The following is a 24,232-nucleotide window of genomic DNA, read 5'->3' on the forward strand; positions in this document are numbered from 1 at the left end:
TAAATTAAGCAGAATTAAATCCAAACCTTGAGTTTGAAAAAAGGTTTTAGGTTTCCTCAAAATCTAAAAGGTCTAGGTTTCCTCATAATGTAAGGTTTATGTTCCCTTGGAACCTAAATTCTATCCCCGTTACGTTTTCACGTAACACAAACAACTCCGATTAATACTTGCTAAAGAGTAAGAGTAGTGTTTGAAACTACATTTTTATTCCACAATTATTTTACAATGCTGATGTGGTAGTTTCAACCAATTTTTGGATTAATCTTTGCTAAAAATAAAAATCCAAGGGTTTTGAGTAATGGTAGAAACTAGAAACCATATTTTTATCTCATAATTATACCACAAAAGTGAGGTAACAGTGTCAACCAACTTTCAGACCAGTACTATTTGTTAAAAAAAAAAAATTCAAAGATTCTGAACCACATTTTTATTCCACAACTATACGGCATGCCAATGTGATAGTTATAACCAACTTTTCAATTAGTCTTTATTAAAAAAAAAAAAAATTCAATGGGTGATTGAGCCTGTCACGTCAATACTATGGCCTTACCTTACCTTAAAGAACAATGTTATATATTAATCCTACGCTAATGGGTGGGCAGCCCAAAATATTTAGCACTTACTTACATTAAATACAATAGAATTCAGTTAATTACTCTCATCAGTTCGGGGGTGTAGCTCATATGGTAGAGCGCTCGCTTCGCATGCGAGAGGCACGGGGTTCGATTCCCCGCACCTCCACAGTACATTTCTTTTGCCCTAATTTGGTTTAATCAATCAGAGATTCAGTCTTCAGATTCAAAAAAACCTCTCCCCATATTCTCATCCCATACACCTCCATGCACGCAAACTCTCTCTCTCTCTTACACTGACACCCGATCTCCTCCTCTCACAACCTCTCATTCCTCATCTTCATCCGCCAAAAAAACACATACAAATTCCTCAAACCTTTTCTTCATTTTTGCTCCAATCAAATTCCCACAAAATGACACTCAACTTGGGCTCCCCTTGGCTCTCTCGCCTCTCTCACCCTCCCCTCCCCAGGCTCTCCGACACCTTTGCCATTAACAATAACACTTCTTCTTCTTCTTCTCTCTTGCCTCTCTTACCATGCACCGGCAGTTCATTGACTTTTGCCAACTTCTCCAAGACCCTCAGGGCCAGAGCTTCTCTGAGCGAGAGCGAAAGTGGGGTGGCTAGGGACTCGGCGGTTTCGCAGCTGTTGGGCGAGGATTTGCTTGCTAAGGTCTCCGCTGCTAAGGATGCCAATGAAGCGTTGGAGATGATTGCTGACAAGTCTGGGACCGGTGGAGGTGTTGTCGGAGTTGATGACTGTTGCTTGATCATAACAGCCGCGCTTCAGCGCAACAATGCGGAGCTGGCCTTGTCTGTTTTCTATGCCATGCGCACGAGCTTCGACCAAGGTAAAGTATGAGGTTTATTGGTACAGCTTTTGGGTGTTACTTGAATTGTTGGATTGCAGTAAGTGCATGCCCAGAAATTGTGATGTTCTTCTGTGTATGTATATACATATGATTGATTTCGTCTTTGGGGCTGTGTGCATTCTTGGATTTGAAGAGTTGTATAAAGTATATTCAATGGAGACTGGAGTTACGTTGACAAGAGGATGGTCAGATAGAACATGATACATTGTGTAGTAACCAAAGTAATTGGGAAGTACAAATTTGCTGTTATTGTTTTGTTATGAGTTTTGATAAATGAGATGACATAGTGACTAATTGAGATTTATATATCTGGGTCAGTTGTCTGCAAACGAAATCGTAGGGTTGAAATTCGTGTTCGCATATTAGATTCGGATTGTGCGGAGATATAAGACTATATACGTTAACTCTAACCTCACCTATTTAATTAAACAAATCAAACTTCTCGACTCTAACTCGCTAATTCTGCTAATTTTGTAATTTTGTGTTGGGTTTGTGCGAACTGCACTAAATCGTCTCCTAATTTCGTGTTGAGTTCATGCCAGGTTCACGAGTCTGGTAAAAAATTGCCATCCCTACGAAATCACACAGAAGTTATTTGATGGAAAGCCTCAACCAGTTAACTGGATTCATGAGGTTGCTGTCTATTATAATTGTAGTGTTTTTCATCAATTCATGTTGCACAACTTTACAAGATATAAAACCAAATGGAATTCTAGTCATTAGACTCTCACAAGTTATCTCTTGGCTTGGGTCTCCTCTGTTTATTCAAACTCAAACTCTGCTGCTGTTGTTTAACTTCAGAAGATCTCCTTAACGTTTCTAATTGCTTCAGCTCCGTGTCTGATGAGACTTCAACCTTATCTTCAATAGTCTGGTACCCCAATTCCAAGATTCCTTTTTTGGATTACAGAAAGGATGGGGGTTGTGGGAGGTTGTTGGGTTTATCCATTATGTTCACCTATGCAATATTTATCAGCCTTTTATTATTTTTTGGGTAAAACTAAAATATGTTGACTTAGAGCTAGTCTAAGTGATTTTGCTGGATTATAGTAGTGCATTTGGTGAATTCAGGTTGTTATAAGAAATTCTGGTGCCAAATGTCATGTTCAGATTTCCTGCACTGACATATATTAAACTTTTCTTGCATGATTTATACGCATTTATGTTGCTGATAACTTATACACGGGCAGGTGCTAGTGAAAATAGACCTTCTGTTGAGAGATGGAGGTGGACCAGGCCAGACGTACACGTTTACACAACATTAGTTCAGGGTCTTGCAGCCTCATTGAGGGTTTCTGATGCTCTTAGGATAATTGAAGACATTTGCCAAGTGGGAGTATCTCCTGGGGAGGAGGTATGAGGCTAATTTTACTTCTTCTTTTTTTGCCTATTGCTTTTATATTTTTCTCTTCTCTTCTCTCTCTCTTTCTCTCTCTTGACAGTCTACCTCGCCAAAAAACACTAGAGAATTTTTTCCCCAAGTACCTTATCAAACTCTAATTGCTGGCTATGCCCATCTCTCTGCAGTATGTTTTGTATTCTACTGGGTATACCCATTTTGATAAGTTCAGCTACAAAATATGACCTTCCTGTTTGTAGTCTGGAAATGCGACCTCTCAGTTACTGTAATGTTATTGACTTTACAATGTTTTCAATTTTATGGATGTTTAGCAGGTCCCTTTTGGAAAGGTCGTGAGATGTCCAAGTTGTATGATAGCTGTTACTGTTGCACAACCCCAACATGGTATTCAGGTATAGACAGAAAAGCTCCAGTAATGATCTGGTCTATTACTAACTTTGTGGGGAATACCTAGGATCATATAGTTTGTAGAAATTAATGCTACTCATGCCACAGATGTGGTGCACCCAAAATGTTTAGAGTTGAGAATGAATGATGCTTGTTAATGAGTTTATAGTACTTCTATGCAGATTGTATCTTGTGCAAAGTGCCGCTACAAGTACGAACTTATTTCTGGTGACATAGTTAGTATTGAGTCAGAAGAAATCAGGTTGGTTCCATCTGGTTTGTTCATTTATTACAAATTTTATGCTGCTTGTTTAGTATTCTATGGCTATTCTTGCTTTGGTTAGTGATTATGACAGCTTCCATTTATCTATCACAATATTTACACAATTGGTCTTGTATTTCATGGAATAGCAATGGCTGTAACCAGCAAAATTTATCAGCTTGCTTCCATTTATTTGTGAGGGCAAAAAATTGTCTTTTCTACTATATCAATATTGGCTTGTAAACCATATAACTCTTGGAATATACATTTGAAGTACTAGATATATTAGCAGATTTTAATTCTATATTGATCACAGAATATATTTGTGTATGATGTTGATCCTGGGATATTTCACTTCTTCTAAGGATCTCCTCCTGCCGAACGCAGCATGGATGTTCCAGCATGGAAAAGAGGGCTAAGATTACTGCAAATAATGAAGCAGAGAACTCCTTCTGCTGTTCACTCTATTGTGGTATAGATTCTTGATTTAGAATGTTTAAGTGCAGATTCTTTCCAATTTGTATATTGGTAGGTTATACATGCCTTTTTTTCCAAAATGCTCTTACAAGCATGACTCATTGGATACTTTCTATTGCATGCCTATCTGTTGTTTGTAAGTTGCAAGAAGCAAAGCCAAAAGGAAAATTTTTTCTGATAAAATAACATCTGAGGCCCTCTCCATCTCATTACATATTTTTCTGAGAAGATATCATACCCATCAATGACACCCTTAGCTGCCACTGCCTTGTTACTGTACTCTCACCTCCATGCCTCATTTAATGATTGCTTTACCCTTCCAAATTTCAGGTTGAGACTCCTTCTGGTATGGCACGCACACACAGATTTGCCACAGAAACAGTTGATCTCCCAGCACAACAAGGAGAAAGGGTTTCCATTGCTGTAGCAGCTCCATCAAACATTTATAGAGAGGTAGGTCCTTTCAAATTCAGTCCAAAGGCCCCCAATTTCTACCCTGGAGAGCCCATGTGCCTGACCAACCACAAAGATGGCCGGGAATCACTATTATTAAGAGCCCCACAAAAAGAAGGAAGCTCATCGTTACTCAACCCCTCCATCCTGTTTCCACTTCTAGCTGTGTTGGCCACCGGCGATGCTGCCTCTGGGATTATTGATCCAAGCTTGCCCCAGTTCCTCTCAGTTGCTGCAGTTGCATCTCTTGCCGTGGGAGCCACTTTAAATGCTTTCGTTTTTCCCCAGTTGAATCAAGTAAGATACTCTTACGTTGTCTTCAGTATCAAATTTCCCTCTCAAATGATTGTCGTCATTGAGATTTAAATTTCTATGAAGACTGCTGTATGGCTTTCAGTCTCTTCAGGGCATTAATAATCTCTGGCTATGCATATTTCTGCTTTCCTTTCACCTATTCCTGTATTTGGTATTTAAGAGAAGTGGATTAAGAAATGATAATACACAACTCCATATTACTTGCCTGTTTGCAATGAAATAACATTAATACTACGATACAAATCTGGTATTCTTTAATTTGACAAAAAGCAGTTCTGTACATCTTTGGTAATTCATCTGTTACTTTTACTTGTAGTCTGGAATGCATGCCTCATTAATATCATGTTGTACAAATATGTTTGACAAATTGTATTATAACCATCACAAATCATGGGTGATAGCTGATTCCTTTAAACATACTCCACTTTCTCTGATTTCACATTCTATCGAATCATATGGAGCATAGCACTAACCAGAAACACAGAATTTCTCGAATATTTAAAAACCAGCTAGCCAAGCTTTTCTAGATTGTGTGTATTGTTAAGCTAATGTATTACTGCAAATCCTAAACTAAACATTGCCATCAGTGAACCTAGATAGATATCAGGATGGTTTCATTTTACTTCTGCAATGTGATTTTACTCTTTGTTTTGATCCATTTAAGATTTTTCCCATGGAATGAATTTATGCATATCCATTTATCCATTTCTTCATTTATGTCAGCTTCCTCAAAGATCTGTGGATGTAATTGCTATCAAGCAGCAACTTTTATCTCAATATGACGTGCTTCAGTCTCGCATCAAGGAACTAAAGGAAGCTGCTGAAAAAGAGGTATGCTCCCATGCAAGTAAATGATTGCATGGTAAACCTTTTTTTTTTCTTTTCTTTTATTTAATGAGTTGAGCCAGTAGATGTGTGGAGGATACCCCTCAAAGATTTTGACATAGGTTTTATGATATGAATTGGGATGTCAATGTAAGAACAGTATCCATACAAATGCCCTGGCAAGCCTGATGATACAATCATTTCAAGTCCAATTTTTATTCAAAATTTATATGGACAAGAAAAAATTATCTGAGAAGTACAAAATGAAGGATGTGTCTAGGTCAATAAATATGCCTCCTTTTCTATTAAGCAAGCTGAATTAACATCTTACTTCTCACTGAATTAGTCTTCAAATCACAACCGAAACGCTAGGAGATATATCAAGATTATGTATATGAAATCCACTCTGATGCTTTAGATACACGCATGAAACACAGCTTTCTATAAACAAGTTGACTGCTCTTAATTTTTCTGATTTATAGACTTGAAACTTGAGGATCATCACATGTTGCTTATGAATCTTCTCATGGATCACCATATTATTTACCAATGAATTTTCTCAGAGTTATATGTCTATAGTTGGTGGTGCGACAGGATATAATTTTTGAGCTTGAAGAACCATTCAAACTAGTAATAAATCTATAAAATCATCTGGACAATGACAATAACATGTTCCACCACATTACTTCATACATCAGCTACTAAAGTAGCCGGAAGTTCCATATGATAAATTCATTTGCTTTCTGTGTAGGTTTGGATGTTGGCTCGAATGTGCCAACTGGAGAACAAAATACTTGCCGTAGGAGAACCTTCTTATCGGTGAAACCCTCCTAACATTACTAGTACTCCTAACCTTCTTGTCGTTTGATTGACTGTTATTTAGTAGAAGGTTTTGAGATTTATTTTGTTTCAACTGCACTCTTTGAAAGTATTCTTTGGTTATTTTTTAGTGCTCGAAGAAGTAGAGTCAAAAGAGTTCGAGAAGGCTTGGAAGACTCCCTTAGGGGAAGGATCGAACTGATTGACAGCTATGCAAGAGTATGTTTCCTACATGACGGACACCAAAACTCCACCCCCACCCTCCCAAAGAAATTTCTCTGTAAAGTTTGTTTTTCCACAGTATAAATTGATGTGCGGTGATACCATCCATTTGACAGATTTCTTCAATGATTGAAATCGAAGTAGAATTGGACTCTGATGTTCTTGCCGCTGAAGCAGCAAGCAACGTGGTGTGCACATCCTGATTATCAATTTCTTCTCCAACACTATCTAACATGCATAGCCTTATCTAACTCTGTCCTTGGTTACAGGAAAGAATTGCTGAACAGATTCAACAAATAATGGAGCTAGAAAATCTTGAAGAGGCAAGTTCTTTTCACTTGGAAGTACTTTTTATGACTTGGAACTCAGAATTGGAAAAGACTTTATTGATATTTTCTAAACAGAATTTATTTTATAAGAAGAAAATAATTCTTGGATTTTCTGATATGAGAAACTAGAACTACCATCAAGGTTTTGCTTACTTGGCTATCATATTTAGGTCCTTTGTTTTATAGGAAATTGGGATACTCGAGTCCAAAGGCAATGATTAGTAGTTTCTCCTCAACCAGGGGTTGGGATGAAGTGAAGTAGAATAGACTAGGATTGTGAGTGATCTTGTAGTCTGAGAGAGATAAAGAGAACGCACTTCTTCTCAGCCACTGAGCTGGCCTGCCTTGATTTTTTGCTCTAGAATGCATGCATGCATTTATCTTTTACTACTAATGTCTAATTTTCTTTCCAGAGATGGAGAATACAAGCAGAAGCGAACGATGAGGCAGAAAGACTCCTTAGTTCACAATCCATAGCCACGGAAGAGATTTAAACATATTTAAACAGAAAGACCCAAGTAGTCTGTCTATTCATTGCTTGTGTGCATTGCTCTATCCATTGAATGGCTCAGCTCCAAGAAATCCTTTTGCTTGGACCATTTAAGGAGCAGTCACCATTCCTCTGTGACAATTACCCGAAGGATGCCAAACAGTGTGCTATGTTTAACAATCATGAACATACCATACCACAAGAAGAATTTAGTCTGTGCAAGATTGTGGAAATGGAGGATGGTGGCAACAGAAGGTTGGTGTTTGGTTGTCTCACACGTGCTGAAGACTGTTCCGGCGGCTCACTCGAAGACAAAGGCATTATGATGTAAATTTTCAATCACTTGTATTGTTCATTGCAATTTTTATATTGACCACCTAATTCATACCCACAGTGTAGTACAATTGCTTTTCAAAAAACACAAAAAGAAAAAGAACTTTTGGGGTGTAAAAAGTAGTATATTTCTATGGATCCCACCTGATGCTTCTGTATACAAAACTTCCATTGAACAATGAAACCATTCATGAAGGGAGACGATGCGGTGGAAAAAAGTGATTATAATTGCTTTGAACTTGGGATTCAAGAGAATATGTCATGAAACATAATCTATTCAAAAATGATTTACGAAAATTCATAATATTAACTAATAAAATTACAATACAAGTTAAATTGATCTACAGTAACACAGATCGGGCCCTACAGAACACTAAACTTTCCTGAATTCTTATACCAAATAGGAGGACATAAGATTCCAACTAATTTTCATGTGGGAAGGCATCGATCCCACAAACCGAAGAAGATCTGGCTTCAACCTAACTACCGGATGCAGGTTTTCTGAGTTTTGATCCAAAACTTGAAGGAACTTTGCAATGTTGGGAAGGACAAGCTCCCTACAGTGAAGATGTAACAAAGGAACCTTAGATAAAACACTTCCTTTCTGAACATCCAGACCGTCTGGCCTTCGCAACTTGTACGGTTTACCAGTTGTTGGCTCAATATCAACCCTAGGCATTTGCTTCCATCTCTGGTGAACAAACCAACCATACTTGTAGTCACCCACAATCGGAGTGCCAAGAGCTTCGGCACAATGGACGCGGAGCTGTAATAAGACGATTGAAATTAGATAGCTATATGTGGATAAAAAAGGGAAGAGCTCCATTCGCTTACACCAGCCTCACACGAGAGAGAGAGAGAGAGAGAGAGAGAGAGAGGGAGATTTACATTAGGTAGGTGAGAGGGCAAGTGTTTGCTTATGGAGAATGGTGAGAGAACACAACACGGTACCTGATGCTTCCGGCCAGTAACTGGTCGTAGTTCAATCCACGAGCATCCACTTATCATAGGACCAAGAACCCGATATTCAGTTATGGCCTCTTGAGAAGCTTCTAAACCTGATTGATGAGCCAAGATGACCCTTTCAGTCTTCCCATCATTAAGGAGCACCTGCAAATGAAAACAAGAGATATACATTCAATTTGTTATCTCTTTTGGACGAATCCATTGTTGGAAGATAATATTCACGGCTGATACAGAGACAGACAGAGAACCTTTGTAAGAGGAGCACAAATTAACCCTTCCTTTTCCCTGGGAGAACCTATGACCAAAGCCCAATACCTCCGATATGTTGCTTGACATGCATCATTCCAACCCTAAGATTACATACAAACATATCAGCCTTAAGACTAAAAAATTGAAGCTTTCAACCATTTTCCCCATTGTGTTCTAGAATTTACATTCACTGCCCGTGCTGTACCTAGAGCAAGCAGCAGTGTGGGTATGTGTACCTTGCAGGAGGAATTTCCTTTATTTATGTCACTAAATAACCACTGAAGTTGATCTACACTTTCTTTTGTTCTCCCCATCAAGAGGAGGCCGCTGCTCTCTCGGTCGAGTCGATGAACCTAAGAAAGTAGGTCTATGAGAACAGCAACCACAAAAGCTCCTAAAAAGAACTAACGATTTAAGATAGCTACTGGTAATAATATAGTGGAATCACAAGTAGCGTGCAACAAACATTCCAAAAGAACCCAGGGAGTAATTTCAAATTTTCCCTTTAAAAAAAGTAATAGCAATATGAAAAAATAATTAAGTAAATACCTCTATTCTTAAAAAACAATACATGTATGACAGGGGGTGTCATGTTGAACAAATGATAATTGCCCTCCAAATATTTGTGCATACAACTACACAAATTTAAACACTGGACACATGTTTCTTCCTGCACATCAAATTAACCAATATAGCACCTATCTTCTTTCTCAACGTCTCACTACCCCGTTCAACTATCTTCTTGATACCACTGAGCAATCACACACACACAATAATCTCAGACAGAAAAAGGAACAAGACTAAAAAAGTATTTTCTAATTTTTTCGACATCTTCATCACATAACAATCCTTTTTGATAAGTACAAAGAGATCATCTAAAACTAAAACCTTACCAACTTAGGACCCTCATCATAATCATAAGACAAAGCTGCAGCTGCCAAAGCATCCATGCTGTTATGAACTGGCAGATTCCCCTAAGAACAATGTTACATATAAAGAATCAAGTGGCAAGACAATATGCAGAAATGAAAATCTAGCACCACAAAGAATGGGATCACAGGATACTAACCTTCACTGGCACTCTAGGGGGCTTATTTAGCACCATGATAGCTGGGTCCTGAAATTTCAACCACCAAATAAGATATAGCAATATGAGCACAAACAACACAATCAAAGGAAGAATATAGCCATACAGCACTTCCAAGCAGAAATTGGAGCAAGCGCAGAAAGTTACATACAACACAGTACCTCACCAACGAGAAAAAGAAGACAAGAAGATAAACACAGCAAATAAACCCACAAAAACATCTATACCCATCCATACAAAACCAGTGAACATCAGGAATTGAAAATTCAAATATCAAAATTACTCATAAATCAACTCAAATAACATGAAAGGAGATAAAATAGGAGTCAAATGTAAGACATGCCTTGTACTTGACAAGCCTTTGCAAGTACTGTATCTCATCGGCATTTGGATATAGTGTCCCACTTGGAATAGTGTCATATCTCTTGGAAATCCTCGTCTCCGCAACAGATACAGGTATATAAACTCGTGCCCCAGCCGCCATGACCTCATTAGGCCTAATCTGTAGGTCAGCTGTATGATTGTAGATTAAGTAAAACCCCATGAAATCAAAGACAGCCAACAAATAGAAGTAGAAATGAAGGGGAGAAAGAGAAAAAATGTTCATACATCCTTCTCATGGGTGTGTAAAATAAAGTTGCCAATGAACTCTTTCTCAAATGACACTTCCTCCCTTTAAGAATGGGAGTAGACATGAGACCGTGAATTCAATATCGATTGAATGCATGTGTAAGTTACCGAGAAAAAGAACTATTAATAATTAAGCATTGGAGAATGCATGTGTGAGTGTGTAAGTGGTTAAGTCCACACCTGGTAGTAGTTAAAAGCGTGAATAGTTGATATAGTATAATTGGACTAATGTCCAAACATGTTATATTAAAGTTATATAATTATAATGTCTCACATGAAAAACTTCCCTAGGTGGTTATCTTCCCATCATGAAATTCATAATTAAAATGGTGAAACTAAGACAGTTGGCTCTATGTGCTAGCATCAGGACCTTTCTCATGGGCTTCATTTGTTCCTTGTCAACATAGGAGTCTTCCGAACTTGGGCATTCCATCTGGACCTAAAGAAGAAGAAAAATATACAATTTTGTAAATATATTTGTGTTGAAAATCCTAAAAGAGGCCATATACCCATTCTAAATCCAACTTAATATGAATAAAACTTCAATGAATCAAAATAATTACAGATAAACTTGATATGATTTTAAATAACCCCACAAGTACAAATCCCAAACCAAAATGGCACTCCACATTTTCCTGTCTCATTCTTTTTCATCAATTCAATTTGCATACGTTTTGATGAATAGATCTTTGCATACTTTTCTGAGGCTAATGCATAAGCAAAAACACATTGAACCATAAAGTTGACAACTTCATCCAGATTCGTCATAACCCAAAACAATAAAAAGGTCAAATATTCAAAACCAAACCCAAATGGCACTACACATTTCTCTGTCTCATTCTTTTTCACCAATTTGGTTCGCATGCTTATCTGAGCCTAAAGCATAAACTAAAAATACATTGAACCACAAATTTGACAACTTTATCCACATTCCTCATAACCCAAAACACTAACCCACATAAATACAATACCAACCACAAAAATTAAAAAGTTTGCATACTTATCTGAGCCTAAAGCATAAGCTAAAAACACATTGAACCACAAATTTGACAAATTTATCCACATTCTTCATAACCCAAAACACTAACCCACACAAATACACTAACCAACCGCAAAAAATTAAAAAAATAAAACCAACCCAATTAAAAAAATTTCATAACAATCATAACACTCACAAGGCCTTTGTTGAAATGGGACTGAATCACAGAGTCGGCAATCTCATCGAAGTAATACTTGACCCAACTGATTGCGGAGACCCGACCGGGCTGACCACTGGCCGAGTTCTTGCCGGGCAAAGGGTGGCCAGGAAAGGGAGGCAAGGATAGGAGCTGCCGAGGCTTTGGTCCCTCCTTTGGACCGCCCAGCTGGGCTATGTTGGTTTTAGAGACCCGGATTACCGGGTCGGCATAAGCCGGTGGGGGTGGAGAAATCCGAGAGTAGTGTCTGATGATAGCTAGCAACGTTTGTTGCCGAAGATGGACTCTGTTTTTCCACATCCTTACACTTGCTAAGCAGCGTGAGAAGAAAGTGTATATACCATTTCTACGAGCAGTTTTCTTATTTATAGCGGCGGTAAAAGCTTGTTGCTATATCTCTATGGATTTTACTTGTTGCGGCAGCAAGTACTCCGTGCGCTTTTATAAATAGCAGCGCAAAACTCCCAGGTACCTTAAATGTTGGAATTGTTGTTACATAGTTTATAATAACAACTTCTTCTTTTGTTTTTTTTCAAGTAAATTACATAATTACAACTAACACAAGAGGATGTGGGTCTATTTCTAATCAATAGTTTGTTTTTCTACCAAATAATTTAGGAGTAATGTTAAATCGATTGGAGGGATCCACAATAGGCACGCTCCTCTACGTGCTTTTAAGAACACTTTGCTCGAAACGTCTTCAACTAGGTGTTTATATCACGTATGGCTTAACTATTGATCAGTTACGTTGACATGTATTATGCTTAACGGTGTATTGGTGGAGTAATGCATTAGTGTTACTCTGAAGGTTCATCATCTCCCATCACTAGGGGTGGTTATATATATATAGCTTCTTATTGGATGTGTTGAAGTATCTAGAAGTTACAGAGAAATTCTCGATGCTTATTGAGCATCAAACTCTCTATTACAGTGTGTTTTGAGTGCTCGTAGAGTGTGGACTTTGTGAGTATTACTTCAATAATTCTGGTAGTGTACTCTACCACTGGGAGGAAAAAGAAATCATTGAAGAATAACGTGGAATAACATTTGATCATATATGTTCATGGATATATTCTCCTCTAAGGGTCTACAATCACATACTCACACATTCTTCTTGGTGAATTATATACTTCATTAAAAGCATTTTGGTTAGTTGTTATTTGCCTTAGGAAATACGCATGTTTAGGGGTGCAAAGGCGGGCGGTTTTTAACCGCCCGCTAACCGCTAACCGCTATAACCGCCAACCGCCTAACCGCCTAACCGTCTAACCGCATTAACCGCTAACTGCCTAACCGCCATAACCGCCTAGCGGTTAGCGGTTAGCGGTTATTGGGTCTACTAACCGTAACCGCTAACCGCTAACCGCCTTTTTATATAATATATTTTTATAATTATAATTATAAAAATATTTATACATATAACATAATCACTTGATCATTAAATCACAATTTTTTTAAAAAAATAATTAAATCACAATTTGAGTATTAATATATTATCACTATAATTTATATGATTATATCATATAATCACTTGATCATTAAATCACAATTTTTTTAAAAAAATAATTAAATCACAATTTGAGTATTAATATATTATCACTATAATTTATATGATTATATCACATGAGATTGATTATTAAATCATTTGATTATATAATAACAAATTATACATATATAATATGACATAACTCATAAGTATACCAATTCATACTAATACAACAATTAAATATCTAGAGACTTATTTCCAATGTATATTATAAACCTATAAGTCTATATAAGTCTACATATGTATATAAATAATATAAATGTATAATATCAATAGTTAATCATATGATTAATGACAATTCAAATACTTTATTCAAGACTTCAAGTGAATCATATTATTAATGTACAATGATGATATGATTCGTATAATATCAAATTAAGTAATTGACATTGGATTAAACAATGACCAATGTGTTACTTATAAACATAATTTAAGTATTAATGTATTATCATTATAATTTTAGTAATTTATATATTATCACTATAATTGATATGATTATATCACATGATGACTTGATCATTAAATCATATGATTATATAATAATAAATAATACATATATAATATGACATAACTCATAAGTCATAAGTCTACAAGTTAATCATATGATTCATGTACAATGATAATCACAATTGATTCAATTGAATTAAACAATATGTTACTTATAACTACAAGTCTACAATTTAATTAAAGCATTATTAGATACTTTAGGAATTTAGGATTTAGGAGTTTGAACATTACCATTTACCATTAGATATTAAGTTCAATTCAAAGAAAAAAGATTATAAGTAAATATGATAAGAATTTAAATAATTAATCATATGAATCATATGATATAATTTAATGAGACTATATGATTATATAATATCAAATTAAGTAATTGACATTAGATTCAACAATGTGTTACTTATAATCACAATTGAAGTATTAATGTTTTTTTTTTGAACATTTTTTAGAAAAAGAAATTTAACCATTTTTTGAAAGAAAAAAAAAAAGAAGAAAATTAACAATTTTGAACAATTTTGAATTTTATATATATATATATATATATTGCTTATAGTTATATTATATGCATATTGAATAATATAAATGTATAAGATAAATACTTAACTATATGATCCAATTACAATTCCAATACTTAATCAATTATTCATGTACAATGACAATGACAATGTGATTCATATAATATCAAATTAAGTAATTGACATTGGATTAAACAATGTGTTACTTATAACTACAATTGAAGTATTTTTGTTTGTTTGTAAGTTTATAAGATCAACACTTAATCATATGATCCAATGACAATTCAAATATTTAATCATAATATTTATATACAATGACAATGTGATTCATAAAATGTCAAATTAAGCAATTAGCATTAGATTCGACAATTACTTATAACAACAATTTAAGTATTAATATATTTTTCATTTTTTTGAACACTATTTTGACACTTTTTAAACCATTTTATGAAAAAAGAAATTGAACCATTTTTTGAACAAATTTTTTTAACAATTTTTTGACCAATTTTTTGAACCATTTGTTGAACAATTTTTTAAAATTGAACAAGCCAAAACTACGTCGTTTTAATACCCATATATATTCATCTCTTCCTAACCTTAAACTAAACCTAATCAATCTCATTCCTAGAGGTTTGTTAGTAACGAAGATTATTATTTTTTGAATTGTCATAGTATTTTAATTACAATACAATTATATTAAGCACTTTTTGATATGTGTACATGCTTGTGCCTTAATATTATTATGTTTAATATTATAACTTTTCTTCTTTTGATGTTCACAGGATTTGCTAGAGGACCAAATGAGAAGATTGATGAAGTTTTAATGTTTTATTTGACTATTTGTATCATTTAATGTTTTATTTGAACTTATTTTATATGCTTTGTGTTGAACTTTTTTTATATATTTTTTTTTATATGTTGTGATAGTTATCTGAATTCTGAACTTTTTTTTGTATGTTGTGTTGAATTTTTTTTTTTTTCCTAAAAAAAAAAAGTTAACGAGTTATGATTTAATATTTAAGGAAATTTTTTTTTAAGTACAAGTAAATGTAAATTTTGGGTCAAATATTTTTGATTTTTCAATATGGGCTCTTTTTATAGCAATTGGGCACAAGAAGATATTAAAAATACAAGAAAAAAAATAAGGGTAAAAAAAAGCCCAAAAAGCCAAAAAAAAGAAGCTCAATTTTAAAAAAGCGGTTAGCGGGCGGTTATCTATTTCACTAACCGCTAACCGGCCACTAACCGCTAACCGCTAACCGCCTTTGCACCCCTACGCATGTTCATGGTTATAGATATTAGAATTGTATGCCACTAACCAGTATCCTAATCAAAATCGACTAGTCTAATATTTTAGCTTCATAAATTTATAATCCAAGGGTACAAGTCGTATAAACAAATCCTTGGGAGCAAATATTGTACCATGAGCAATGCACACGATGCAAGTGGAGACGGATACAAATTTTCAGCAATTTGTTATTTGGATTGTTAGCAATTCAAATAGTAAATATAAGAGTCTTTATGATACTCATCTATCCAAATAGGTGAGCGGGCTACCCAAAACTTACTTAGGAGATAGGAATCATATTAACTCTCTCATATTTGTTGTCCAAATTACTATTGAAAATCTTTATCCAATCAAAAATGACATGTCAATAATTGAAGGCGCGTGATACCAACTCATGTGTCCATGAAAACGAGACGCAATCTAAAGCATGATAACACCATGTTTCAAGTAAATGCTGCACTTAAAGTGAATAGTTAATACCAATTTGATGTCATTTTTCTAATGATTTTGAACTCAGCATGCAAAACTTCTAAGACAATTACTTGAATAGTTAAGTTGATGTACCTTGAACTCGACTTTAACGTGTTGAAAGCTTGGCTATGAAAAAAGATCAGAGAAAAAGGTATAACATACGTTTCAATAACGTTATGTGCAAAAGGTGGGTGGGTGGTGACTTTAACAGCCCCATTAATATATTCTATGTGTCATCCTATCTATCCTAATATTTGTACACAAACTTTATTTTTCTGTTAAAAATGAATTTTAATCAAGTAAATTAGTATAATCATTTGATTAGCTGCGTTCAACAATGCGGACTTGGTGCCCACATTTGATCAAGCCCAAATCACGAACACTCGATCAAACCATAAAGACTAGCGTGCCAACACAACAATTGCTTAAAGAATATTGAAAGTGTGGCGCCGAAAATGACTACTCCCAATTTTATCTTAGCTGCTAACAAATGTGAAATATAGTGTGTGAACATAACTAGTAAGCAAGATATGATTCAGTGCCACGATTGGATAAGGTTGAACTCCATGAGTGAACATCCCAAATAAGGAAAAAACAAGCAATAATTTGAGGTATCATCACATAATCATTCTTTAGAAAAGCACTCTAGCTCTTATCCTCAAATTAATGAATTTTTACCCTTTTCCTTTGTTAACTCAAACATCAAAGAGATCTAACCGGCAACCCCCTACTAGTCTTCCATAATTTATTTATTTTTAACAAATGCTTATTATTGACCGAATTCAACTATATCATTGTTCAATTCACCCATAAGCAAAAAGCCAAAGATTGTGTGAAAACTATGTATAAAATAAGCTAACCAAACAAAACCTAACAAGTATTAAAGTATATCACACGGCCGGTGGTCGTTTTTATTTATTATTATTCGTGAGACCTCAAGAAGGGCGGTGGGCCGGTGGGCGGCGGCTCCAGTGCTTTCACGAGAAGACTTGCGTGTCATCCATGCCCACGTAAAGGGAAAAGTGGCTTTTCTTAACAAAAAAGTCAAATCTTCTAAGATCCGATTTTTTTTTCTATAATTCATCAACTACCAAAAAGAGGTTGATGGATCGAATATATTCTTGAAACACCTTTCTTTTTTCTTTTCTTTCTGTGTTTTTGGCTTTTCTATGCATTTATGAGAGAATATCATTTGATTTATTCCACTTTATCTAATTTCCATTGTAATAATTGCTTTCAAACTTTGTGTGATGGGATTGAAAAAGACACCCATCATGAAGCGATTCATTGCTATCCTTTGTTTGTTTGTTTTTGGGGGCATTCATTGCTTTCATTTAATTAGAAAATCAAATCAATTAAAAGAAAAATAAAAATTCATTCTAGCCTCCTTCAAGTACATATATATGCATATACGATTTATTTTATCCCCCTTGCATTCATTAGTCCCTCCTTTATGTCATGATCTTCCGCCTATTTACATTTCTTCCACGTTTTGGCTTCATAAATGCTATACAACTTTCATTTCTTTTTTTTTTTGGAATTTAAGTCGGATTCATAGTTATTCTTAGTGCCACAAAGAACGAGAATAATTCGATTTTTCTTCTGATTGAATCATATCATCTGTTATTTGTGTTTTTTTTTTTTTGAATTTTTTATGCATCGGCCTTTTGGGTCTATTCAAGTTTTACCTTATTCGAGCCGAATCCTAAGCTCCTAAGTTTGTTTTTCTCGCCCGAATTGATCAAGCATATATATACCATATCCGTCACTCCAAGTGTAATAAACTAAGACGTAGATTTGATTTTGAAGATCAATATATATATATATATATATATGTTATGGAAATTGAAACAAAGAATAATGACTATTTTATTTTACCTTAAGTTATAAAAAAAAAGTCATTTAACCTCATTTGTTAATAAAAAAAAATTAACAAATAATTCAAATCACAACCTCTTTTCAAACAAAAATTAACACAAACAATCAATTCAAAATTCAAAAGCACTTTTTAGACCATTACTTCTGAAATTTACATTATATAAAAATAAATTTTCAAACAAAAACCTAAAAAATATATTTTTTAAACCATTATTAAAAAATAAATAAAAACCCCCGAAATTCCCGTCCATGCCTCCCCAGAAAGTGGACCTGACAGTCAAACCCGAATCTGAGCTCCAACTGAACCAGACGAAGGTTACGTACAATCCATGTCCAACTGCCCCACGTGGCACATCTGTCCCTTCAAATAAACAAAATCTCAAGCCTATCTTTTATTCGTTTCCTTAAAAAAACCAAAATTTAAGCGTTTAATTTGGTTCAGTTACCAAAAACGACAACGGTGGCGACAGCTATAAATCGGCCTCCTCCTCTGCTTGTTTGGACCAAAAGGTGCTCTAAGCTTTGTGGTTATTGCAACGGTGTCACTTTTTGTAGCGGTGTTTCGGTTATTATGGCGAAGAGTATTCTGGTCACCGGCGGAGCCGGTTATATTGGGAGCCACACGGTGCTCCAGCTACTGTTGGGCGGGTTCAAGACCGTCGTCGTCGACAACCTCGACAACTCCTCGCCCGTGGCGCTCGACCGAGTCAAACGGCTTGCCGGTGATCTCGGCGGCAACCTTTCTTTTCACCAGGTTTTTGTTTTTCGACGATTGTCGCTGTAATAACTCGTACAAATGAGAATTTGAATTTCTTTTTTTTTTTGAATTTGAACAAAGGTTTACTTTTTCTTTTTCTTTTTCTTTTTCTCTTTTTGTGGGTTTGAATTGGTTAGTTTGCTATTTTGGTTTGAAAAAGTTTGAGAGTTAATGATTGGTTTTATTGGTAGATTGCTTTAAATTGCGATTTTGTGCCTGTTTATCAAAAAAAAAAAAAAATTGGTTGAGGCATTGGGTACATATACATGTATGTATGGATGTACGTATGTCTGTATGTATGGATGTACGTATGTCTGAATGTATATGTTTTTGTTTGAATTACATTTGTTTTTTTGAATTTTTGTTCTGAGTAGAGGCATAGAGCTAACGATTTTACGCATTTAATCTTATTATGCACCTAGCTTTTTGTGAAGTCCTGTTCTGATTGTGCAGAGGTGATCTAAGACAATGCTTTTCATTTCGTGTGTTCATTGCTAAATTTATTGTTTTAGTCATTGATGGTGTTTTCCTTTTGTTTTTCATTCAAAATTATTCATAATTTTAGATCTTATGCCAACGGTCCTTGGACCAAATAACATGTCCTCCCTTTAAGTAAGGGGTGGAAAGTGAGGTGTTGGGTCCAATCTTGCTTGGATTCGTGAGTTGTGTATATACCTAGGGCTAACAATCTTTTACACGATCCGGAGATTCACCTAGCATGAAATTAGCGGGTCGGGCTGAGGGGTTTGATCCCTTTAATTAAAAGGATCATATTAAAGTTGATCTATATAGTCTTATATTAATGTCTCGATACGACCTGAATCTGTGACATTTATGACTGGTAATTTTTTACATAATTCACAAACCCAACACAAAATTAACGGGTTAGGGTTGAGAAGTCACCAATTTCATTAAATGGGTTAGGATATGGTTGACCTATATAATCTCTTACCTATGCCTCAATATGACCCGAACTCGACACGCAATACAAATTGCGACCCCTAAATAGTACCTGCCAAAGATGATGAAATAGATCTCATATTATTGGACTTAAAACTTCATAGTTGCTAATGAAATTAGTGGAAAGAATGGACATGTGCCATTACCAACTTAGTGAGCTAATGTGTGATATATATCAACTAGAAGTTTGCCTTTTGAAAAAAAAAAATTTGTAGTGGCCAAAGTGTTATTTAGTAACATCTAATTGAATAAATATGTGTGATTATGTTGATGGCGCTGTTCTTTACATTTTCTGTTTTCTCTCGCAGGTGGACCTCCGAGACAAACCAGCACTTCAACAAATTTTTGCTTCAACACAGTGAGTACTATCTTTATGAGAGAACTCACAGTTTTATAATCTGTTGAATCCTACTTTTTAATAGGAACACAGATGGATAGGTCCTTTCTATCTGATTGTTCTGTGCATTTTATTTTAACTTCGCCGGTCATCTCTCTTGCCCCCATCCCAATTCATCTAATGCAAATGTCATCAAATATTGTTGTATTCTCCAAGACATCTTTAAAGTCAATCTCTTTTGCTTCTGGTGGTTTTCCTTTTGCCAATGAATTTCCAAGAGTAAGTACTAGTTTCTACTCCAAAGACAAATATAAACCATACACGATAAGGGCATGAGTGAGATCTTCACACCTGAAAAGCAACCCTTTTTTGACTCATAAAAAACCATTTTAGTAAAACTGCAGATATAAACTTATAATATTGTATTTTTAATGGGATCCTCATGTTTAATTATTTTGCACTGCAGATTTGAGGCTGTCATACACTTTGCTGGGCTGAAGGCAGTTGGTGAAAGTGTGCAAAAACCTTTGCTCTACTATAACAACAATTTAATTGGGACAATTACTTTGTTGGAAGTCATGGCTGCACATGGATGCAAAAAGGTATTCCCCAATTTGCGCTATAACATGTTGGCACCCTAGTTGTATTTACTGTCTTCCCTGTATGCACAAGGTTCAATTTTCTAAAAATCAAATCAGAACCTTTCAGGTTCTTTAACGCAGAATTTTTCCGCTTCCTTTCTGTCTGTTATTATGTTTTTTGTTTTATGGATATTTAGGTAGTCTTCAATAGAAACTGTTTTTTGTTATCTTGTGCCATTGTTCTCTATTTAGAGTGTCTTCCACCAGATCCCAGGCAACAGTTTGCCTTGTTAGGATTTCTTCTTTAAATTGTTAGCTTTAGTGTTGTTTTGCTTTTGCCACTGCTTTGTTATGTCATTAATGCTAGTACTGTCTTGCTTTCTTCAACTTGTCTCTAGTTGAGTTGAGACATAACAATGTCCGACCTGCTTATATTCTTTGCATCAGCCTTAGAACCTCATTTCCATCATTTTGAAAGGGAAAAAAGAAGAAGTCTGACATGCTATTCATTCTGTTAATAATGACAGTTGAATGTAAACTGTGAGCTGTTCCTATTGTACTATTTATGTTATAAATGATGATTTGATGGTGCATTTTACATTACTTGACTGATTTTCATATTCTTGAATTATTTCAGCTTGTGTTCTCATCTTCAGCTACTGTCTATGGTTGGCCGAAGGAGGTCCCATGTACAGAAGAGTTTCCCCTTTCTGCAACAAACCCATATGGACGAACCAAGGTATGTAGTAAACATTTATTAGGCACTTAGTAGGCAGCATACCAGACATGCATCTGATAAAAAATAGAAGACTTAGGGGGTCCTTTGAGCCCGCACCCACCCACCCCCCCCTGTTTTCGTCCCTGGCATTGTTGGTGTCCCACAAATTTAAAGCTTAATTGAGAAGCATCTTCTTACTTAGAATATACTAATGGTATCTGATGAGCGTCATATTTCAGCTTGTCATTGAAGAAATTTGTCGTGATATCTACGGCTCGGACCCTGAATGGAAGATCATGTTGCTAAGATACTTCAATCCAGTTGGCGCACATCCTAGTGGTGATATTGGTGAGGATCCCCGTGGAATTCCAAACAACCTCATGCCCTTTGTGCAGCAAATTGCTGTTGGCAGGCGACCAGCCCTAACAGTTTATGGAAATGATTATTCAACTAAGGATGGTACCGGGGTATGCTATTTTAATTTGATCGAATTTTCCCATTGCTGGCTGGGCATCCATTTTCTTATCTGTTACACTTAGTTTATGAATGTTAAGCCATATTTTGTGGATTAATCATGCGGTGTTGTAGAAATATTTAGGGTTACTGCATGTATTATGTTTCCTTCTCAGTATCTAGTCCTTACTTTTGATAGAATCTCCATTCTGATGGTGCTCATCTCTTTTCAGGTGCGTGACTACATTCACGTTGTTGATTTAGCTGACGGGCACATTGCTGCTTTGTGCAAGCTGGATAAGCCTGGTATAGGTATGTGCTATGAGATTGGCTTGTTCTTTCTTTTCTATGCTTGTCTTGTGCTTGTTGACTCTCTCCAAAATCCTTCTCTCTGCGTCAAATGGTTGGTTGTATTAGAATATTAGGGGCTTGTGGTTATTTTTCTATATTGTCATTACCAGCTTGTCTTGAACGTGTACCATGCATTGCAAATGTCCTTATATTCTGCAACTTACTGTCAACCATTCCTTCCCCCACATTTGTTAATCTTGCCCTTGCTCCAAGTCTTGTAGGAATATATTTAGTAGTAGATATATAAAAAGGTCATAATCTGACAAGTTGTTGATGAATTGTTTGTAATTCAGAACGAAGGTCCATAGGATGTTTATCCTTGAGGATAGAGTTTTTTTTGTAGTCTTTAATGTATCTGATTTGTAATATGTCTCTACAGGTTGTGAGGTTTACAACTTGGGAACTGGAAAAGGTACATCAGTTCTGGAGATGGTTGCTGCATTTGAAAAGGCATCTGGAAAGGTAAAAATAAAGAAATTTTTTCTCGCGTCCGGTCCCCCAATTCTTCCTGTACTTTTTACCCAAAAAAAATAGTTTCCATAGAATAGTTGCTTGAGGGTTCATTTTGCTGAACCAAGTAGTTCATGTCAATCAATTATCACTTGTACTCCGTTTTTGAGTTGGGTGTCTATTATATTTGGGCGTCAAAGTCTAGGTTTTGTGGTTGGAACATGTGTAACTGGAGTCGAATTCCTTATTAAATGTGAGTATTTCCTTATATATATGTCCTTTGAATCTGGGGTAGAGGTGAAGTGTTGTCTGCATATACCATATGAAGGTTTGTGAAAAGATGTGAAGCGAAGTTGACATGAATGAGATTAGTTTGCAAACTCCCACCCATTATGACATTAATATAGCCACCATCTGGATGAGTGCTGTTGGCCCATCTAATTACAAAAGTTCTGATTGTGAAAATTTTATACTTTAGATCTTTTAATCTGGTAGGGTTGGAATTGGCCTTGCCATGAACATGGATATTTGTGTAGGCCTTTGTTTATTCTCTGATTGCACATACATTGGAACAACATAGGGCGTCGTTCCTCACTTTTATTTCTTGCTTCTGTTTGACCTTTACTATCAAATTGGCTCTTAATGTGTTAAATATTTTACTGTTCCAGAAAATTCCACTTGTAATGGCTGGGCGGCGACCCGGTGATGCTGAAACTGTTTATGCATCAACAGAGAAAGCAGAAAAGGAATTGAATTGGAAGTAAGTGCTTGTTATAAAAAAAAAGTGCTAAATTTACTAGCAAATAAGTATTCATTATGTAGCTAATGGTTCATCCTCATCAATTTTGAAACTTTTATGTTTTATGAATCAAAATTGACCTTTAATAAAGTTGGAAATTATTTGTGATGACTTTAACTTTGCATTGCATCTTTCTTATAAGCTTGATGACCTTGCAGGGCAAAATACGGCATCAACGAGATGTGCCGGGATCAATGGAACTGGGCCAGCAAAAACCCTTATGGCTATGGATCTCCGGACTCCAAGAACTAGAACTTTGTTTTTATTTAGCTCTGCAGTTGTCTGTCACCCGTGGTGTCATGCTTTTGAGGCCTCCTGAGATTAGGGTTTCCCTGAACTTTGTTGGCTTAGTTTTAAGCTGATAATCATTGTGGTGTTAACATTATAGGTTTACAAAGCCAAAGCAATCTTTGTTTCTTTGTTCCATCATAAAAGCTTTAGTATGTCTCCCCCTTACACATTAGTGGGACATAAACATTTTTATCTAATATAAATGCAACTTTTTCTTTCCTGAATATTTTGCTTCATCACTAGCTTGATTGTGGATTGGCGATGTTCAAGCCAGCATCTCTAATTCACTCTATAGACATTAGAGCTATTCTTGGTTTGAATATGAGAAGTACACAATTTTTTCCTGTGATGGTACTGGCAACTAAACATAATGGTGTGAATCTAGAGCCAAACGAACTGTCATGTAAGCAATTTTCATTATGTACTATTTTATGGGTCCAAAAAGATGAGATAGCTTGTTACTTCTCTTTGGCTGCTAGATTCCTCTC

The 24,232-nt window shown here is 35.6% G+C and overlaps 3 protein-coding genes and 1 non-coding gene across 7 annotated transcripts; 3 read left to right on the forward strand and 1 right to left on the reverse strand.

Annotated features, from left to right (window-relative positions):
- Positions 1 to 668: 668 nt before the first annotated feature.
- On the forward strand, positions 669 to 741 carry TRNAA-CGC (transfer RNA alanine (anticodon CGC)). Its single transcript has one exon. It is a non-coding gene; the product is annotated as a tRNA-Ala (tRNA).
- Positions 742 to 840: 99 nt separating this feature from the next.
- LOC132174744 (uncharacterized) lies at positions 841 to 7,791 on the forward strand. Its single transcript, XM_059586402.1, has 12 exons — positions 841 to 1,424; positions 2,636 to 2,799; positions 3,120 to 3,197; positions 3,375 to 3,454; positions 3,842 to 3,926; positions 4,262 to 4,681; positions 5,423 to 5,530; positions 6,276 to 6,343; positions 6,475 to 6,562; positions 6,682 to 6,753; positions 6,835 to 6,888; positions 7,308 to 7,791. Exons 1-12 carry the CDS (start codon positions 986 to 988, stop codon positions 7,386 to 7,388), a joined length of 1,737 nt encoding a protein of 578 aa, XP_059442385.1. The 5' UTR covers positions 841 to 985; the 3' UTR covers positions 7,389 to 7,791.
- LOC132174745 (RNA pseudouridine synthase 3, mitochondrial) lies at positions 7,493 to 12,145 on the reverse strand. 4 transcript variants are annotated; one of them, XM_059586403.1, is made up of 9 exons: positions 11,825 to 12,145; positions 11,020 to 11,088; positions 10,363 to 10,521; positions 10,002 to 10,049; positions 9,826 to 9,906; positions 9,169 to 9,285; positions 8,932 to 9,033; positions 8,669 to 8,827; positions 7,493 to 8,483 (listed from the first exon to the last, which is right to left on the reverse strand). In XM_059586403.1, exons 1-9 carry the CDS (start codon positions 12,143 to 12,145, stop codon positions 8,109 to 8,111), a joined length of 1,431 nt encoding a protein of 476 aa, XP_059442386.1. In that variant the 3' UTR covers positions 7,493 to 8,108. The 4 variants fall into 4 exon arrangements, with proteins under 4 accessions (XP_059442386.1, XP_059442387.1, XP_059442389.1 ...); XM_059586404.1 differs by lacking the exon at positions 11,825 to 12,145 and having other exon boundaries at positions 10,363 to 10,532; positions 11,020 to 11,084; XM_059586406.1 differs by lacking the exons at positions 11,020 to 11,088; positions 11,825 to 12,145 and adding an exon at positions 10,924 to 11,001 and having other exon boundaries at positions 10,363 to 10,532.
- Positions 12,146 to 18,326: 6,181 nt separating this feature from the next.
- LOC132173976 (UDP-glucose 4-epimerase GEPI48) lies at positions 18,327 to 23,968 on the forward strand. Its single transcript, XM_059585687.1, has 9 exons — positions 18,327 to 18,801; positions 20,073 to 20,122; positions 20,568 to 20,703; positions 21,320 to 21,421; positions 21,640 to 21,867; positions 22,087 to 22,165; positions 22,584 to 22,666; positions 23,323 to 23,414; positions 23,612 to 23,968. Exons 1-9 carry the CDS (start codon positions 18,619 to 18,621, stop codon positions 23,703 to 23,705), a joined length of 1,047 nt encoding a protein of 348 aa, XP_059441670.1. The 5' UTR covers positions 18,327 to 18,618; the 3' UTR covers positions 23,706 to 23,968.
- The last annotated feature ends 264 nt before the right edge of the window (positions 23,969 to 24,232 follow it).

The sequence above is a fragment of the Corylus avellana genome, chromosome ca3 (genome assembly GCF_901000735.1).
Source record: "Corylus avellana chromosome ca3, CavTom2PMs-1.0".
Taxonomy (NCBI): Eukaryota; Viridiplantae; Streptophyta; class Magnoliopsida; order Fagales; family Betulaceae; genus Corylus; species Corylus avellana.

Bases quoted from the DNA above. Each gene is read 5' to 3' on its own strand.
- LOC132174744 (XM_059586402.1), top strand. From the start codon at position 986: ATGACACTCAACTTGGGCTCCCCTTGGCTCTCTCGCCTCTCTCACCCT. The intron at 1,425-2,635 runs GTAAAGTATGAG...ATACACGGGCAG, and splicing joins GCGCACGAGCTTCGACCAAG to GTGCTAGTGAAAATAGACCT. The intron at 2,800-3,119 runs GTATGAGGCTAA...GATGTTTAGCAG, and splicing joins GAGTATCTCCTGGGGAGGAG to GTCCCTTTTGGAAAGGTCGT.
- LOC132174745 (XM_059586403.1), bottom strand. From the start codon at position 12,145: ATGTGGAAAAACAGAGTCCATCTTCGGCAACAAACGTTGCTAGCTATC. The intron at 9,907-10,001 runs GTTAGTATCCTG...CATTGTTCTTAG, and splicing joins CCCCTAGAGTGCCAGTGAAG to GGGAATCTGCCAGTTCATAA. The intron at 9,286-9,825 runs GTAAGGTTTTAG...CTACTTTCTTAG, and splicing joins ATGATGAGGGTCCTAAGTTG to GTTCATCGACTCGACCGAGA.
- LOC132173976 (XM_059585687.1), top strand. From the start codon at position 18,619: ATGGCGAAGAGTATTCTGGTCACCGGCGGAGCCGGTTATATTGGGAGC. The intron at 20,704-21,319 runs GTATTCCCCAAT...GAATTATTTCAG, and splicing joins CTGCACATGGATGCAAAAAG to CTTGTGTTCTCATCTTCAGC. The intron at 22,166-22,583 runs GTATGTGCTATG...ATGTCTCTACAG, and splicing joins GCTGGATAAGCCTGGTATAG to GTTGTGAGGTTTACAACTTG.